A 19,828-nucleotide genomic window follows, 5' to 3' on the forward strand; every position below is an offset into this window, starting at 1 on the left:
CATCGACAGCCCCAAAACATCACTGCTCTAGAGGAGATCTGCATGGAGGAATGGGCCAAAATGCCAGCAACAGTGTGTGAAAAGCTTGTGAAGAGTTACAGAAAACGTTTGGCCTCCGTTATTGCCTACAAAGGGTAGATAACAAAGTATTGTGATGAACTTTTGGTATTGACCATGATTTGCAAATACATTCTTTAAAAATCAAACAATGTGATTTTCTTTTTTTTTTCTACATTCTGTCTCTCATAGTTGAGGTTTACCCATGTTGACAATTACAGGCCTCTCTAATATTTTCAAGTGGGAGAACTTGCACAATCAGTGGTTGACTAAATACTTACTTGCCCCACTGTATAGCAACGCACAAATGGACATGGAAATTCAGCGATTTCGCTAATTAGCATAGCGCTCGGCGCTAACTAGTAACATCTCAAAATCAACAACAGTAAGGACTAAACAGTACAAGAGGGTTCGTGTACTCACCTCTTATAGACGCACACGGGTCTTAGCAACACACGAGGGACATTTTCCAATTAACATGACTTGAACCTACTGCTGGACAACTGAAAGGCAAGGAACAACGAAGCATCTCTCTGTCCGGGCGGCAGACGTGTCTTGAATTTCGTTCCGCTAGTAGTGGCTGTCATTAAGTTATGAGGGAAAATCATAGTTTTTGAACATTTATGAATGTAATTGAATCGTCACGTGTCGAATCTCGATTAATCTAATAATAGATTCATTGGCACATCGCTACTAGACATTGGGGACGTTTACATGGGTAGTTTTCCTCAATCCGATTGAAAACAATCGCATTAAGTGAATAGGATCTGATCTGTATACATGAAGTTTAAGTAAAGAGATTCACGTTACATCTGCGTTTGCATGGGCCCAGCTGAATCCGATTGTATTGTTCTTTTTGACATGCGCGTTATTACGCTCTGCAATTACTTGTAATGTGTAATGCTGCCTTTTAAATGCTCAGGGAAAGATGATCCTTACCACTCGCTAATTGGTAGTTATGAATACCTCCTGTGCATGTGCTTTTGTTGTCGGAGCAAAGAGCCCATTTTGCTTGGGCAAAACGGTTTTAGACCTGTTAATTCACAAACTACAATAAGAAGAGATTTCATCAAAATGCGAACATATGTTTTTGTTTGCAAAAAATTATAAGAACGTTATAATTATGCACACTACATTTTGATGCTGGTGTTAAAAAAAAAAAGTGCTAGAGTCTTAGAAAACTTATAGTTTCTTACCATTCACAATTTCTTGTTCGCGCTTCGCCATTTTGAAAAGTAAACGGTTGCCCAAACTCGGGTATCATAATAAAATCCCAGTTTTCCAGTAGAAAATACGACATGAGGGGGCGTTCACATGCAATTTCCCACTCGACAAGTGGCATTTACCACAATTACGACATCATGTGAAGGCAGTGTAAGAGAAGAAGAGTTTAAAAGAAGAATTTACCGAGAAGTGTATGCTACCGAGCTATTTTTTTTTCTGGTTTCTTTAATGTTATTGAGGTGAAAAGAGTATTTTGGACCAAAACCCAACATTTTTTAATTTTTTTTTACACATTTCAGCCAAAATGGTTTGAAGTTGTTCAGCTTGACAGACAGCAAACAAGGCAATTGTGCTTTTTGAAGGTTTTTCATCCTTCACTTTTGACAGTTTGTAAAGCTGTAACACACGTATGTAAACTTATGTTCAAACTGACATGCATTTTGACAATTAAACACTTGACACCAAACAATTGGTGTTCAAACGTCCATCTAGTCTGATCAATACTGTATGTAATTTTGGTACATTAGCCGAATTTGCCTAACAAAAGTCTGCTAGCTTAAATGCTACAAATGCTAACATATTTACAATTCTTATAGCAAATCGCTCACATGAAACTCCATAAACTGTAGCTGTAAACAAAAAAATGCATACACAAACATATGTTAGCTGAAACCACTTACAAACTTATATGAGCCAAACCAGAGCGCAGCTATCTCTTTCTTTATCCACGTCAGACGTCTGAGTCTGCTTCTCAGCCATACAAGGCATACAAGGATACAAAACCATCTCTAAAATTCTGGATGTTCATCAATTGACAGTCAGAGAAGTTGTCAACGAATGGAGACAGTTTGGCACTGTTGCTTCTCTCCCAAGGAGTGGCCGTCCACTAAAGATGACGTCAAGAGTTCAATGCAGAATACTCAGAGAGGTTAAAAAGAACCCTAGATTGTTGCTGAAGACTTACAGGAATCACTGGCATAGTCTAATATCTCTGTGCACACATCAACTATTATTAAAACAATGGCCAAGAATGATGTTCATGGGAGGACTCCACGATGGAAGTCACTGCTGTCTAAAAAAAAAAACCATTGTTGTTTGTTTAATGTTCGTAAAAAGGCACTTTTTTTGGCAAAATATTTTCTGGCCTGATGGGACCAAAGTTGAATTGTTTGGGAGTAACACACTGCGTCATGTGTGGAGGAAAAATGGAACAGCTCACCAACATCAACTCCTCATCCCCACCGTGAAGCATGGTGGAGGAAGCATCATGATTTGGGACTGTTCGCTGCCTCAGGGCCTGGACAACTTGCAATCATTAATGGAAAAATGAATTCAAAAGTTATCAGGATGTTTTGCAGGAAAACATCAGGCCATCTGTCAGACAGTTGAAGCTCAAAAGAGGATGGATGCTGCAACAAGACAATGATCCAAAACACAGAAGTAAATCAACTTCAGAATGGTTTCAGAAGTACAAATGCACATTCTGGAGTGGCCAGGTCAAAGTCTGCACTTCAACCCCATTGAGATGCTGTGGCATGACCTAAAGACAGCAATTCATGCTAGACATCCCAGGAATATGACTGAACTACAGCAGTTTTGTAGAGAGGAATGGGCCAAGATTAGTCCTGATCGATATGCCAGACTGATATTCAGCTACAGGAAGCGTCTGGTTGAAGTTATTGCTGGTGGGGGGGGGGGCACAAAATATTAAAATGTGATTGTTCGCTTATTTCCCCCCATTCTGTCATTGTTTGCATACTATCCTCATTAAAATATGAAAACCTATAATTGTTTGGATGGTTTTAGTTAAAGAACTGTTTTTTCATGTGTGTAATTTTGACAGAGATCGGATCACATTTGATGGTAATTTTATGCAGAAATGTGAGAAATTCCAGAAGGTTCAGATACTTTTTCATACCACTGTATAATGAGGACAGTGTTACTGAATGTCCGTGTTACTCAACAGGTGAGCCGTCTGCTCATGCTGGGCGGAGCCAACGTCAATTACCGCACCGAAGTGCTGAACAACGCGCCAGTCATCTGCGTCCAGTGCCACCTCGGCCATCTGGAAATTGCCTCCTTGCTGCTGGAGTTCGGCGCCAGCGTGGAGGTGGTGTCAGAAAACGGGATGAACCCCCTGTGCTACTCAGCGGCTGCTGGACACCTGAGTCTAGTCATGATGCTCTGCAAGCGGGGGGCCAAGGTGAGCAGATGTTCATGTGGGTTGAAAACTAATAGTCTATCCACTATAAATAGGACGCGAAATTCCGAGTTCACCATCTTGAGTACAGGATATCACAGTGCTCACAAGTAATGCTCCAAAATTATTTGACTGATCGGTGAACTGCATTTTTCACAATAAATCCTTTTGAAAACATCTGACTAAAACCAGATCCAAGGAAAACATTTCCCATAAGAAATTCTATGATGTTTCTCGTCTTCTTTATCAAAGGGAACTTTCTTTGGACTTGTGGTGACTTATTTAGCAATCGCACTCAATAAATGAGCACAGAAAACTTTCCAAATGCTCCAAATAGACGTGAGGTGACGCTCAATCTCGCTCACTCTTGAAGAAGCAAAATAGAATAATTATCGTCTTTATTGACAAACATGCATTCAGAAAGTTGAACTCTGTAGTAAACACTGTGATTGTGCTACGGGTTATTTTCAGGGGTCGACAACCCAAAATGATGAATTGTTGAAGCCAAAAAAAAAAAAGAAATGTGTCTGAAGCCGCAAAAAATTTAAAGCTTTATAATAGGGCTGTCAAAATGATCGCGTTAACGGGCGGTAATTAATTTTTGTAATTAATCACGTTAAAATATTTGACGCAATTAACGCACATGCCCCGCTCAAACAGATTAAAATGACAGCACAGTGCAATGTCCAGTTGTTACTTGTGTTTTTGGGAGTTTTGTCGCCCTCTGCTGGCGCTTGGGTGCGACTGATTTTATGGGCTTCAGCACCCATGAGCATTGTGTAATTATTGACATCAACAATGGCGGGCTACTACTGGTAGTTTATTTTTGTATTGAAAATTTTACAAATTTTATTAAAACGAAAACATTAAGAGGGGTTTTATATAAAATTTCTATAACTTGTACTGACATTTATCTTTTAAGAACTACAAGTCTTTCTATCCATGGATCGCTTTAACAGAGTGTTAGTAATGTTAATGCCATCTTATTGATTTATTGTTATAATAAACAAATACAGTACTTATGTACCGTATGTTGAATGTATATAGCCGTCTTGTGTCTTATCTTTCCCTTCCAATAATAATTTACAGAAAAATATGGCATATTTTATAGATGGTTTGAATTGCGATTAATTACGATTAATTAATTTTCAAGCTGTAATTACTTCGATTAAAACTTTTAATCGTTTGACAGCCCTACTTTATAATGAAGGCAACATATGCTCTATGAGTCTATATTAGCTATACAGTGATACCTTGTTTTTCGCGGTTAAAATGATTGTCATTAATTCTCTTGAATTTTTTAATTAAGAAAATGTAATTAAATATTTTTATTTTTAAATCTATTGACATTTATACAGAAGAAAAAGCTGGAAACACTAAATGTTATTTTTATTTAAAAAACAAAAAAACAGTACATATTCCTTTTTTTTTTCCCCCTAATTTTTAAGTGTTTTTCTTTAATTGAAAGAAAATGTATGAAAGGCCTGATGATGTGGCGGGCCAAATCCGGCCCCCTGGCCTAAAGTTTGAACGCCTATGAAATAGATGAAACTCGTGCGAAGCACTACAGCTAACAAATATTTATTTGCCAGGTCGACCATATAGATAAAAGCGGCCAGTGCGCTCTTGTGCACGCTGCTCTCCGAGGACATCCAGATATCATCCAGTACCTGCTGGAGATGGAATGGAGCGCCGAGGGGCAACAGCAGGATTGCGCTTTGAAGAGCCGAGCCCTGCAGCAGGCTTTGATAGGAGCGGCGAGCATGGGACATACACAGGTCTGCATTTTATATAAATGAAAAATCTTGAGCTCTTGCCTTACTCCTGTGACTCATAGAAATTGGTGCACAGAAACCCAGGAGTCCATTTTGAGCGCATGTTGGGGGCCCTCGGTTTATACATACGTTACTTTTAACCTATTATGAGGGGTGTAAATCACCAATTTTATGACAGTGGGATACAATAGCGTTTCCCTGGACACGTTACAAAATTTGACGATATTAAAATGTCTGCTGCCATTCATTTTGAAATCGATTCAAGGGCCTCTGATAAGTTTAATATATTAAATACGTATATATTTAGTAGTGCATTTCACTTACCTATATTTCAGTATAACTTTCAATGATTTTGACCTTTTTGAGATTTTTTTTGCCGAAACATTGCAGAGATCTGAATTTAAAAAAACTTTTTATCAAAACGGCATCTATAAAAGATGACGGCATTCATCGATGTTTCACGTTTTGATCAATTCGATTCGATCAGAGCTTAACAGTTCCATTTATCATTCCAGATTGGTTGTATCGTTACACCCCTAGTTTAACTACCGTATTTTCCGCACTATAAGGTGCACCTAAAAGCCTTCTATTTTCTCAAAAGCAGACAATGCGCCTTATACCGTATTGGCCCAAATATAAGATGGCCCTGATTATAAGACGACCCCCTTTTTTTCCAAGACTCAAGTCTGAAAAAAGATTTTTTGAACACCAGAAAATAATTACAGTACATCTGAAAGAAATGATTATAACAAGAGATTTGAGAGAGAAAGCATGTTATTTTGCCTCATTCAAATCTTAATGCCTGAACTTTTAAATATGTCAACTAAAGTGCAATCACATACGTAAATGAATGGCTTCGGGTTTTTTAAATGTAAATAAACCAATCTATTGTGATAAAACAACAAAATTGCAATAACTGCATTAACCATCAAACCGAGGTGTAACTGTAACTGTAGTCTTGAAACAAATCTGAATAAGGACAAACATTGCAAGAAAATAATGCACACTGGTTAAACTTGAGAATAGCTGAGATTTGTCATGACAGAACATTACTCCTCAAGTTCAGCATTCGCTTCAATGATATCGGGCGCCATCTAGCATCGTGAATGGGTAGACACTGAATATAAGACAACTCCCACTTTTTCAGTCTTATTTAAATGCAAAAAACACCGTCTTATATTCGGGCCAATACGGTATATGAATCAATATTGGTTCATCATGGCAAGACATTCCCTTTAGCGCAGCACCATCTAGTGGATGTACAACGCAACCCCAGCCACTACTGCGCCCTGTATCTGAAAACAGTTTTAAAATGGGCCATTCATTGAAGGTGCGGCGTATACTCTGATGCACCTTATAGTGCGGAAAATACTTGAGTTTGAACTAGGAGAGTATCACTGTCATGACGATATAGTACGATATTAATTCATTAGACAACGATACAATATTTGCCGCTATTACAGTCTGCAGCAACACAATCCTCTTTGATCGGCGTATGGATCCAGATCCATGTATCATGACTCCCCCTAATTAATCATCCTATTGAAACAGAAAACCATGTGATGAAATTTTCGTTGCCTGATACATAGGTATTTTTGCTGTGAAATCTAATGCGGAAAATTTTGATCTCTCATCTTGGTACTAGCCCCTTACACTAACCTTAACTAAAAACTAGTACTGCAACGATTAATCGATCAACTCGAGTAATTCGATTAGAAAAAAATTAAAGTTTGCTGCTTCGAGTATTTGTCTAATTAAAGTGGCGTTGTAATGGTTTGTTTTGGAAGTGTTTGCGTTTAGTTTTATTGATTTATGTGGATACACTGCCCTCTACTGGCAACAGTGAATATGACATATTTTACAATGGCTGAATCCAGCTGCTCCCTGTTGCGACCAACATAAGCAACATTTTTGTTTGAGCTAATGTTTTTTAAGGGTTTTGTAATTTAGTTTGTAGGTATATTTAGCGTTTTTTTTGTGCGAATACATGTTTAAGCCATTTATTAAGAGCATTGTAAAAAAAAAAAAAAAGAAGTTAGCATTTTATAGCATTTAAGCTAGCGACTTTTTCGATGTTAACCAATTGTTCTTTTGTTGTATTTTCTTATGCCGTTTGAGGCTCAGCTCAGGTATTTTAATTTTTTTATGTTCCTTATTCGATTACTTGATTATTCGAACTTGCTAGTTCATCGACTAGTCGACTACAAGAATAATCGATAGCTGCAGCCCTACTAAAAACCCTACCTCACCAAGCCCTAAACCATTAGCCTCTTACCCTTACCGCTACACTAACCTTAACTAGAATTCCTACTCACCCCTTGACCTTACCCCCATTTGACCTAAAATCTGAAAATATTAAGCCCCTACTGTAACCCATATTCTAAACTTAACGAGACAAAATGAACTCAATACAACTAACAACTGGGCATGTGCCGGTATGTGATTTTGACAGTATGATAAAGTTAAGCAAAGATAACAGGGTTCCACGGTATCATGGTATTGCAATTATAGCTCTAAAATGTGGAATTTTGAGGTGGGTTAAAAAATAATTTTTTTTTAAAAAAATTCCATTAGATATGATTTTTTTTTATTTTTCAAAACGTATTTGCAAATTGGAACATCAACATGAATATAATGTTAAAATAAATCAATAAAATAACAAAAAATAAATAACATCATGTTGGAGGTCCTGCTGTCCTTCCTCCTCCAAGCCGCGGCTGTCCGTTTCTTTTCGGTAGCCGAAGTACTCCCATACTAGCGACTTTTTTCAGGGGAGGGGGAAGCTCAGGTATAGTCTCCCCGTAGAGATGTCCCAATCCGATATTTGGATCGGATCGGACGCCGATATGGGCAAAAAAATGCATATCGTATCGGATCGGAACACGGGGAAAATTCCGATCCAGTTTTTTTTTTTTTTTTTTAAAGTCCGGTCCGGGTTTTCCATCGCACCGAATTATATAATCCTTTCCAGTTTTTGCCTCGGTTTCCCTAAAATCCGATCCGCATTTTACGGCACACCTTCAACACACTACATTTACATTACTGTCTCCCAATTTACCGAGAGACTTTATCGGTAAAAATGTCAGCTTTGTGGGATCATTTCACCTTAAAGGACGACAAAGACGAAGAGGCAGAGAGCAACATATGCCACAATAAAGTCAAGCGTAGTGGTAAAGCTGTAATAAGTTTTAATGCAGCCAACCTAATCAAGCATTTAACGAAATACCACCACAAACTATATGAGGAGTATGTTAAGAAAAGACAAAAAGAAAGTTCCTACGCAACTAACACTGGCAGAAACTTTTGCTATGCGTGACAAACTGGCACTCGACAGTCCGAAAGCCCAGGGAATAACAAGAGTCATTGCCGAAGAATTCATTCTGGATGACGAGGCATTATCTCGCGTGAGTAAAGACGCACCATCCAACACGGCCGCTGAAGATTCGAGAACGATTCACAAACATCCAAATTCCGATTATTGAAATATGTCAAGTAAAGCGGAACTAATACACAGCGCGGTCTTCGGGACGCAATGAGAAACTGACCGCATTGCTTCCCGAAAGTAAACATAACTTGTCTTAGACCCGGGTAATGCCAATGCTCAACTCACGGCTTTAGCTCAACTCATGCCTCTGGATAAAAAACACAAGAATACCTGACTACTGCTGACAGCCGCAACAAACTACGTCAACGTCGTTTTACTGGAGATAATAGATATCATATGTATATAGAACCAGATGCTACACGACAGACTCGACTGCGTTAGCAACATTGAAGTATTGAAAACCAGATGCGTTAGTAAACAGCCGCCATCTTAAAGCAGAAGACTTCCCGAGTAGGCTGTTTTGAACCTTCCAAGCGAACCTAATTAACTTTTTATCTAAAATACTCCTAAATCGGCAAAATCTTGACTTGAATCTATCTTCAAAACAGTTTTAAAACTTTCACATGTCGAAAGTAGACAGAAGGGAAATTATGGAATAACGGGAGCCATTTTAACAACTTTAACTGTTGATTCGCAAAATTAAATGAACTGAATGTAGTTTAAAGCTGCTGATACAGAATGGGCACTTGAGTATTTTATTTACTGTTTTAAAATGTTAACTTGATACTGAAATAGTCGTTTGTTTAAACCTGAGAGGCTTTTTACACAATTTTTGTAACTAATGCACGAAACATTAAAAGCATCTAATAGCTTGGGGGATTTGTGGGATTTTCCACTGAGGTTGTTGGTGTGTTTTGCTTTTTTAAGACAGTTTACAATATTATTTGCACGTTTTACTGACTGACTATGCCATTTCTGTTTGTTATTTATAATGTTTTGTTTGTCACTGAATAAACAGGTCAGTTTCTTGTTACCAACCGTTGTGTGTTATTCAAACTCACCTAATTCAGCTGGCTAGTTGTTATCAAGAGTACTAAAACCCTTTTCAACATGAGTCTGACAACTAAGTAAGGAGGCTAAATAACTTAAACTTTAACACATGCTCAGATAGGTCGGTATCGGTATCGGCCAGTATCGGTATTGGATCGGAAGTGCAAAACAATATCGGTATCGGATCGGTAGTGCAAAAACCTGGATCGGGACCTCCCTAGTTTCCCCACCTTCAGCCATTGTGTCTACTCTAAGCACAGCGACAAAGTAGTGCCACCGACAAACACTGGACAGAGCAACAACCGGAGGGGGGAGCGCTGCCGCTCCAAGCCACGGATTTCTTGCTGCATTTTTGGGACATAAAAAAATAGCTAATACAGTACTACGGTATGACGTAAAATTCTAGTAGTTTTGAAACCGTGACGTTTTCAAACGACTGTAAACCTTGAAACCGGTACCCGGCACATGCCTATTATGAACGTATACGATTGCCCATTACATCAACAAATCCCAAAACATCATTTTCGGTTCACAAATTCCCCTATTTTTAAACCATGCGATCCTTTCTTGCGAAACATCCAATCTGAGAAGATGACATGTAACTTTAAGACCAAAAGGGGCAGCACCTCACAGTGCAGGATTTTGTTTATGCCACTCCATTGTTCCCACGGCCCATTATTTTCACTCCAAATTAGCATATCGTCCCAGTGTGTTATTTGATCTCTTTTGTTGAAATACTATGCCATTTATCAAAGTTTCTTCCTGGCAGGTTGTGAGCGGCTTGCTGGCAGTGAATAATGAGTACGTGGTGCAAATTGATAGCCACGACACTCTGTGGGGAGAGACAGGTATGTTTTCATCCATCTTTTTACATTACATGCTTTATTTTATCACAGCTGGTGTTTTATCATTCTGGTCCTCTCTTTGGAGAGGGTGCATTTTTTTTACGGCCCCACTGCGTTTTCGTGTCCTGTTCTATCTGGTAAAAGCATTTGCTGTTGTGGTCATGTGGGTTTCTACTTAGAGGTTGGTAAACACGGCATTTCCTCTGAGGAATGGTTCTCAAGTACACCGCTGGATTACTGCTGCGCTGTCTCCTCTCGGTGCTATTTATTTGGAGGCCAACAACACTTTGGACGTTTTCAAGCACTCCTCCATCTGTTCCACAAAGATACTTAAGATTTAGGTGGCTCGGGAGGTTTTGTATGACATACGGCTTGCAAGATTAGACATCTTAATTATTTGTTGTCTGAGAAGACTCTACTTTTGCCTTATATACATAATTTTGACAGATTTCATGACATGTTGGAATGGAATCACAACCAGAATTTGAGGCAGCTTGGGTTGGATAAAGAGCTTTCACAAATTAGTGTGTTGAACATTACAGAAACATTGAAGTAATTGCTTTTGCCGCTCATTTTGGGCAGCTGTTTTCTTAATAAATGTGTTAAGCATGTGCATATAATGATGACTCCCTAATTTGAAGTATCAGAATACACAATCAAAGCAGCTGCTGCTGGATTTTAAGTCTCCTAATAGACTAAATTATAATTGACAACCACTCAAGATACTGTATATATTTTATAATCTTTCCTCAGTGTACTTTTTTTTTCGTTCTAATTACATTTACATTCATTTTTGGTAGTGCTGGCAAATTTATCGCATTAAAGGGCGGTAATTAATTTTTGTATTTAATCACGTTAAAATATTTAACGCAATTAACGCATGCACGGAATGACCCGTTTATGCGTTGCCTCAAACAGTTTACAATGACGCCGTTTTATCCCATTGAGAGCGAAAAGGGGGAGAAATGCTTTTATTTGTTTAAACTTTGGCAATTCTTACATAATAAATTATTGTAGCGAATGACGTGGGGAAGAATGAAAGGAGACGATCTTTTTCTTAACACGCTTGATTGAACACAACTCAGAACGTACTGTATACCATTTGCAGCCACCACTGACAGTCATGGTTGCCCAACCTTCCATCATGCATTTGGGCGGAACAGTTAAGTCGCTACAGTATCATTTAGTGAAAGCACAACAAAAATAATATTTCTATCTCTCACTGGAGACGATCTTTTTCCTAACCCGTTTAATTGAACACAACGCAGAACATACTGTATACCATTTTCAGCCACCACTGACAGTCATGGTTGCCCAACTTCCTATCATGCATTTGGGCGGAACAGTTAAGTAGCTACAGTATCATTTAGTGAAAGCACAACAAAAATAATATTCCTATCTCTCAAAAAAATAATGTTCACAAAAGAAAAGCGCTCAATGCAAAGAGAACTGGCATTCCCAATCAAAATAGCTATGCAAAATACACATAAAACTTACTCAGACTTTGCCTTGGCTAGATCTCTAATTAATTTAAAACTCGCCATGACACCCTGTAGTGTATTTCAATCACTACCTTACGTGGTTAAAGACACTGTGGAAGAATGGCAGGAAGCCCATGTGACGTCCCGCTCGCCGACGTCAACAATGGCGAGCTATTAGTTTATTTTTTGATTAAAATTTTTTCAAATTTTATTAAAACGAAAACATAAGAGGAGTTTTAATATAAATTTACTATAACATGTAGTCAAATTTATCTTTTAAGAACAACAAGTCTTTCTGTCCATGGATCCCTTTAAATGAAAAAATATCAATAATGTTAATGCAATCTTGTGCATTTATCGTTATAATAAACAAATACAGTACTTACTGTATGTACAGTATGTTGAATGTTTATGCCAGTCTTGTGTCTTCTCTTTCCATTCCACAAATAATTTACAGAAAAATAGGGCATATTTTAGAGATGGTTTGAATTGCGATTAATTATGATTAATTAATTTTTAAGCTGTGATTAACTCGATTAAAAATTTTAATCGTTTGACAGCCCTAATTTTTGGACATAATCCAAACCAAGGCTGCAACAACTAATTGTGTAAATCAACTAAAATCTATTAATAGATTAGTCAAATTTTAGCTGGCAGCTATGAACAGTCCCGTTTGGGTCCTTGTTTGTGTGCAACAAGAGGCTGCGCGCGCGCCAGTGATTAGGGCGAGAGAGAGAGAGTTCACTGCTGCAACTACTGCCACCGCTGCTGTTGCTGAGTCAATAATATTACAAGGTGTTGAGAGTTAGATTGTCTTTTGTTTTGTTTGATCCAGTGTGCGTCCGTCAGACGTGACTAAATGAAGACCATTGTATTGCTTGTGTTCTTTGCTCATGAGACGTTACTACTTAGCACAGACGAGATTATGATCATCGGTGTCTTAAGTGTTCGTTTGTATTGTGTTTTGCAGAAGCATATTATCACTTGAGTTACTGTTAGATAGTAAAGTTCTCTCTTTTCTTTTTATAAAGAAACCACACACATAAACCCATTCATTTAACAGCTTAGTCTCCTTTCAACACAAACTCCCATTCAAACTGTAAATGGTCATACAAGAGAGTGTGCTGTAAAAATTGGCCAGTTGGATAAATAAAACGGATTCATTACAGTCTGCCTCCTCCCTATTCGATTTTGTTTAGTTTGTTTAAAGAAAATAAATTCATTGACAGTAATTGACACAATTTATATAAGCACTTTGCCCACAAATAAAGAAAAAAAGGTCAATCAGCAATTTTTTTATTTTAATGAACATGACTTTTGTCTGATTTGTGTACTGAGAAAATCTGTTTGTTTTATACTCAGAATCTTTATTTAAAAACTAGTTTTATGTCCTTAAAACAGTACAGTTGTAGACTACTTTTAATTGGTATTAAAACACTAAGGGGCTGTGAGATATCAATAGAACCGTTATGTGGCAAGATAACAAATATTAATAAAGTTAACAAAAAAATAAATCGCATTCATGAGCAATTATCGAAAATAGATCGAAAATTACGAACATTTCCGAAAGTATTCCGGAAACAGCCGAATGGGGCGGAGACGTCATAACAAGGAAAGGAAAGGTCGAGGCAGGTGCAATCGTTTATCAACGAGAAAGTTGCGTTCGTGTTTTATCAAAAAATCGCTAAAATGGTTCAAACCTGTCATGCTCTGTGGTCTGTAAATAGCCATTTGTCGCAATGTAGTACCCATGAGTTCCCGAACGCGAGAAAAAGAGCTGGACTACGCAGACAATGAGTAAAGTACGTCCGTGCTAAGAAGGCTAATTTTGCAGACCCAGCCTCCGGCACGGTTTTGTGTGGTGCACATTTTACACCTGAAAACTATTCGAACTATGGACAAATGAAATAAGGTTTTGCTAAGAAATTGATGATGAAAGCAGCCACCAAACACGCGCAGCCAACTAAATGTCCCGAGATATCAAGAAAGAGGACGACTGGCTCTGATGAGACCACCCCAGGCTAACCAAAGGAGCGAAGCAGCCAAGCTCGAAATGGCCAGAGTGATTACTCTTTTATAATAAAAACATATCACGCATTGGATATAGGACTGGACACATGTATAAATTATCGCTCGTAAAGTATATAGAACAAATCCTCGAATCCTATTCATATTTGTGTCTGTTGGCAGAGCGAAAACCTATGATAGCACAATAAATGATCATTATTCTATGCATTCCTTTATTTTGCAGTCACGGTGTATCAGCTTCACAAAAAGAAATGCAGAACAAACCATTCGGTGTTTCCCACACGATGTTGCCGGTGTTTCATCAGTGTGATTGCTCCTCTCAATGATCCTTTCATTAGGCTGCATTGGCTTTCGTTTGGGCTCAAATTGATAACCCAAAACACCAAAGAAAGGTTCATAACTCTCCTCGTCACCATTAGAAGAATGTTCGTTACGTCGGATTCTTCGCTGCAACTAGAAACAAAATTGTCCGCTATCATCGCCGCCATTCAGTACTAAGCACTTAGCCGGGTGTTTCCTAGTCGTGACATCACGCACACAATATGCTAGATTTCCGGGATCTCGTGGGCGGGTCCTTTTAGCTTGACAATCGATCCAAATTTCTATCATTTTCTTGGTGTTGCGATGTGTGTAATTACACGAAGTGGCATGATATGAATCCAAAAGGCATGCGTTTATGGATAAATGATGGAATATTAGCATTTCTCCAGGTGTTGTTATACCCTTTAAGTCAGAAAGCTGTATTAAAATAATATTTTTGAAGGAAATATCATCCGTGTTGTCTTCATTGTTACTGACAACTAAGCCTGTCGCAATATGCAATAATTCCATTTATCGCGCGATAAGTTAAAATGAAGGCGGTAATTTTTCCACTGCGATTTATCGCCTTGCGTGCACGTGCGTGCGGCTGACGTGCTGTTAAAAGTTCGTTACCAACTGCGCAAAATGCATCTTCCTTCCAGGTCTGGCAAAAACTAGCGCCGGAGCCAATCGTTCCCATTATATCCTATTGTTCAAAGTATGCCGGCCGCGTCAGTGCTCCGGAGTGACTGTGGACCATCTACGGCGCACCGGTGTTGTTGACGTGTGGGCGCTCCCGTCAGGAGTGACATTTCACGCGGGCCGACTATTTTTCGGCACAACGCCGGATATTTACAACGAAGTCCGCCAAAACATTGTTACCGACTTGGCTGCTACGAACAACCTCGCTTTGACAACTGACAGCTGAATGAAATTAAGAGCGCTGTGCTTGAAACTCGTCCTGTTTATGAAAGTCTGGTGTTGTGTAGTAATGAGCAGACGTGACTTCAGCGGTGCTTGCTAACTTTTTTAATGCGCCCACACACTAGATATCATGAAATGGCAAACTGGATGTGCTACGTCCCATGCCATTGGCTACGTGAGCCCAGAGTGATTATGGGACACGTAGTCCATATACTACATAGGTGAATTCTAAACTGTCATGACTGAATGGAAGTTAAGAAGGCCAAATCAATCCATACCAGTGACTATAGATAATGTTGAAAATATTGTTAATTCAGTACGTGACACAGATGGATTCGGACCACAAATAGGATGTCTTGCTCATGTAGTAAACCTAGCTGCTAAGAGAGCTGTAGCAGTCAACAGTGTGCCCTGCCTCACTTTACAAACAGTAAAGATTGTTCTCGGCACTTTTATACAAACTTTTTTCAGATCAGTAAGAAGTAAGCACATAAATATTATGCACTAAAATGTATGTTTATATGATGCCAATTTAATTTTTGCTCGTTAGCAAAAAAAAAAAACAACAATTTTTGGTTTCGTTTTTTTTTTTTTTTTTTACAGAGCATTAAATGTATTGAATCGGATCGAAAATCGTGTCCCCCGTATCAAAAATCGTACCGAACTGTGACTTAACTGTATCGTTGCATCCCTATGGAACACCGTTGCAGAGGCTATGACGGGAAAAGTTTTCATTTGCCTAAATGCTTAAGTTATTAAGTGCATTTTTTTTTTTTTTCAAACACATTTTATTTATTCTGTGTTTCTGTGCAGTATCAATATTGTTGTTTTTTACTTAAGAGGCATGGTCTATTGTTTTTAGTGATTTCTTAAAAAGTGTTTTTGAATTTAGTCAATAATTATCGCGTTTAAATGGGTGTACTTGATCTATTAATATATAATGTATTCTCATTGTGTTATTGTAAATTAGTTTTTTAAAAAATGGGGGGGCGCAATAATATCGCATATCGCAATAATTTATGAGAATAATTATCGCACACTAAAATTTGATATCACGACAGGTCTACTGACAACATGCCTAAAACAACTCCGAGTTAAATTGTGAAGGTCATTGACAAAAGACATTTACCCAATTACTTATTTAATTAATCGATTATAAAAATATTCGTTAGTTGCAGCCCTAATCCAAACTGTCGTTACATCATTAGCAATAATTCCATTTTTAATATGGATCTATGGCTCCCAATAGGTGAAAAAAATGTAGTCAATCATCAGCAGTCTAATTCTGTTTCAAATTGGATTGCCTCATTTGATAGGAGTAAAAGATTGCTCTGTGTGTGTGTGTAATGTCACACCACCTTTCACTTAAATCAGTAATTAAAGTTTTCGTTGGAAAATCCCATTCAACTTGTTACGTCAATCTGACTATAATATCATCTGATGAAGCTTTACTGATGCTGTTAGATTTTGCTTTCTCAAAAACGAAAGAAAATTGGACGGGTAAATATTGATTCGGAAAAAAAACAAAGCACAAATCACAGGAGGTAACTGCATAAAGGTTGCACAATAATCTTGATTAACCCTTTAAGGTCTGGGCCTATTTTGTCTGATTTTGCATGCCTTTGAAGTTGCCTTTATATTTCAAAGAAAGAATTGTTTACGATGGCCTGGTTTGGTCCCTTTTTTTGTGACACCTTGAACTTCATGTCCAAATTGTTGTTTCCTTCACTGATCAATTATAAATCATCATTTTGGGCCCAAAAAGACCAAAAATTCCAAAATCGTTTTGTCAAAATTTTTAATATTGATGTCCAATTGACAACCAAACATGCGTAACGAACCGTTTTGAAACTTTGTAATATTTATTCAACATGTTAGGATGAACATTCAACCAAAAAAATTTAGAATAAATAGTCTTATATTTGACAATTCAACATAAACAACAGGTATAGCCATAGGCGTTTTTTGCCTTTATGCATGCTCCAGTCAAAACAGGTTATATACAGCAGACCTAACAGTGAAGAACAGTGAAAAAATATATACCATCTAACACAAAAAGTGTTTAGAGGCCATCTCTTTATGAGTTTAGGTATTGCGGCCAATCGCCTGATGAAAACTATGTACACACAATCAAGCTTCTTGAACACACATTTATATACACAAATTGAGAAGATTGATGTGGGAAAAAAATATATATATAACATTGGGGGGGGGAAGAAGCATTTTCAAAAATATTTACAATAAACAAGTTAAATTTTTTTCAGTCATGCCACTCCGAAAAGCAGTTTCGTCCTGGAATTAGACACGGCTACATCACACAGCTCACACTTCCATGGGGTGTCGGTCCTCTTTCCACCCTTCCATTTTCATTTCACTTTGCTTTCATTGTCACTATAAATGTACATGAAAATAAGTCAGTATTTATGAAAATAATAAAGTATAAAATAAAAATATATACAGCAATAAATAATAATGGAAATCTATATGTATGACAATAGAAAGAATACCATAGCTGAATATGTGCTACATCCCTAATCTTCATATAGAAAGAAGAACACCACAAATTATAAATTCCTGCCTGGGATACCCACAGTGCACGTGCGACTTTGATCTGATATGCACATTTTATTATTATATACACAAACACACACTTATATTGCATCAAAATTAACTTTGTCTTGCAATATCAAAAGAAACTTTCAAAAGAAACGTTTTCAGCATGAAAAAAAAGAGTGAGTTGGTTTACCTCTGCTCGTCGATGGCGTCACCCACGTGTTCAAATCCGTCACTATCTTCACTCGAGGACTCTTCCGAAGAAGACGATGATGACGAATTCGGACCATCCTCTTCCTCAAGTTGATCAGAAGCACAATTGCTTGCGCTAAATTTAGTTTTCCGTTCATTGTCAAAGTCACACAAAGTCGCTGCTCGATCCAGCAGTATCCAACTGGCCGTCGCTCGCCACCTCGCTGCTTCAGAACACTCCTCCTCCCTCTCGTTCGGTTGAACCTTGCACCGCAGTTATATTTATTAAAAAAAAAAAAAAACGCATTTTGTGCTTCCACTGTGACTTCGAAAGGGTTCGTTTGATTTGTGTTTTTTTCATGGAGCTTCCGTTTTGAAAAAGGACTAGAAATGATGGAAATATAGACATAAACAAATGATCCATGCAGCGTTTTAATGTTTTTTTGAGAGGACAATAAAACTATAAAACTTAAATGACAATATCTCACGTTCTAGTTGGTCGATTGACTTCAAATAATAACGAGAGTAAACCGCAACTTCCGCACTTTAAAACGAGACCAACCAACGGCATGTGGGTGACGTAATTAAAACGTGAGGGCGCTTCAAAGACGACGTGCGCTGAGGACGCGCCGGCGCGTCCCTCGACTCTCAAGGGTTAAGTGTGTCTGTATCATAAGACATATTGAGTATAAATCGACCAATATGGGTTTTTCAGCACCGATACCGATTATTAGTGGTTAGACGGGCTGATAACCAATTTTCGTAGCCGATATTCATTTGCAGTGAAAATGTAAAAATTGGCGTAAAAAAATTGAATAATGCAAACACTAATGTTTTCTGTCCAGAGCGTCTCACACAAGAATTTTTCCTCTCACTTCCAGTGTTTGTGAGGACAGTTTCTTCTTGGGAGGCTCTGCCTCTGCCGCTTAGTGGGTGGCGTGGTTCAGTGATAGAGTAGTCTTTCCCCAACCCAGAGGTTATGGGTTCAATTGTCCGCCCTGATGACCTCATCTAAGTATTCTGTAGACAGATACTAGACCCTACGTTGCTCCTGGTGCTGCGTCACCAGTAGCATTTATTCAATTCTTTGAATCCCGCGCTACGAAAATGACAGACTTCCGGCTTCGTTCATGCATTGAGGAAGAGCTGTGACGTGTACGGGAGAAGGAGTCCTCTTCACTATACAGCCGTACTGTTGTATGAGAAGGATTCAGCTGATTTTGCGGATTAATTTGTTTATTTTTTGCATTACGCCAGCCAAACGGCAGCAGAAAAATCTTGCTGTACGAGGGAGAGGCGTGTGCGCCTTTTTGGGGTTTCAAAAGGTTCCCATTCACCGGTGGATATTGGCCAAAACAAGCCCTACTACTGTGGGACCATGGGACTTACGAAGAAATGAGTAAACATCGTGTTTTGTATTATGTCAAATATTGGGGTCATTTTAATCTGTAGGTGGCTTGCATTTTGTGGCTGACATGCTCCTCGTCCCCTCGTCCGACCGCTTGTCGCACATCCCCCTGCTGGGAGGGCACTATACTCGGTTTATTGCCCTCTTCATTTGCCCGGTGTTCTGTCAAATTTTCCGACCGATCAGAAATTGCAACTTTCTGTTAAAAATAGCCGCGAATACAGCGATTACAAAGTAAACACTACAAACTGTCTTTAACTAAAGGACTACTTACGTTTGATCATGGATGGATATGTAAAAAGCTCTCCTCATACTCATATTGTCATGTTAGCTGCATAACAACTGCAGCCGCCCTCCTATGAGTCTCTCGCTGTTTACGACTTCGCCGTGTAGTAAAGCATTATTTTGCCACATTCTTGTTAACCATTCGGCAGCTACACGCTTCTCCGACGTCGGCCGGTTTGTC

At 38.4% G+C, this 19,828-nt stretch overlaps 1 protein-coding gene across 3 annotated transcripts in view; it reads left to right on the forward strand.

Moving 5' to 3' along the window:
• tanc1b (tetratricopeptide repeat, ankyrin repeat and coiled-coil containing 1b) overlaps positions 1 to 19,828 on the forward strand; it is a 242,488-nt gene that overhangs the window by 186,048 nt on the left and 36,612 nt on the right. For all 3 annotated transcript variants that reach the window (XM_057852771.1, XM_057852772.1, XM_057852773.1), the window contains 3 exons: positions 3,248 to 3,484; positions 5,074 to 5,259; positions 10,401 to 10,479. In XM_057852771.1, the coding sequence (XP_057708754.1) occupies positions 3,248 to 3,484; positions 5,074 to 5,259; positions 10,401 to 10,479 (502 nt within the window). The remainder of the gene's footprint in view (positions 1 to 3,247; positions 3,485 to 5,073; positions 5,260 to 10,400; positions 10,480 to 19,828) is intronic.

This window comes from Corythoichthys intestinalis, chromosome 12 (assembly GCF_030265065.1).
Source record: "Corythoichthys intestinalis isolate RoL2023-P3 chromosome 12, ASM3026506v1, whole genome shotgun sequence".
In the NCBI taxonomy this organism is placed as follows: domain Eukaryota; kingdom Metazoa; phylum Chordata; class Actinopteri; order Syngnathiformes; family Syngnathidae; genus Corythoichthys; species Corythoichthys intestinalis.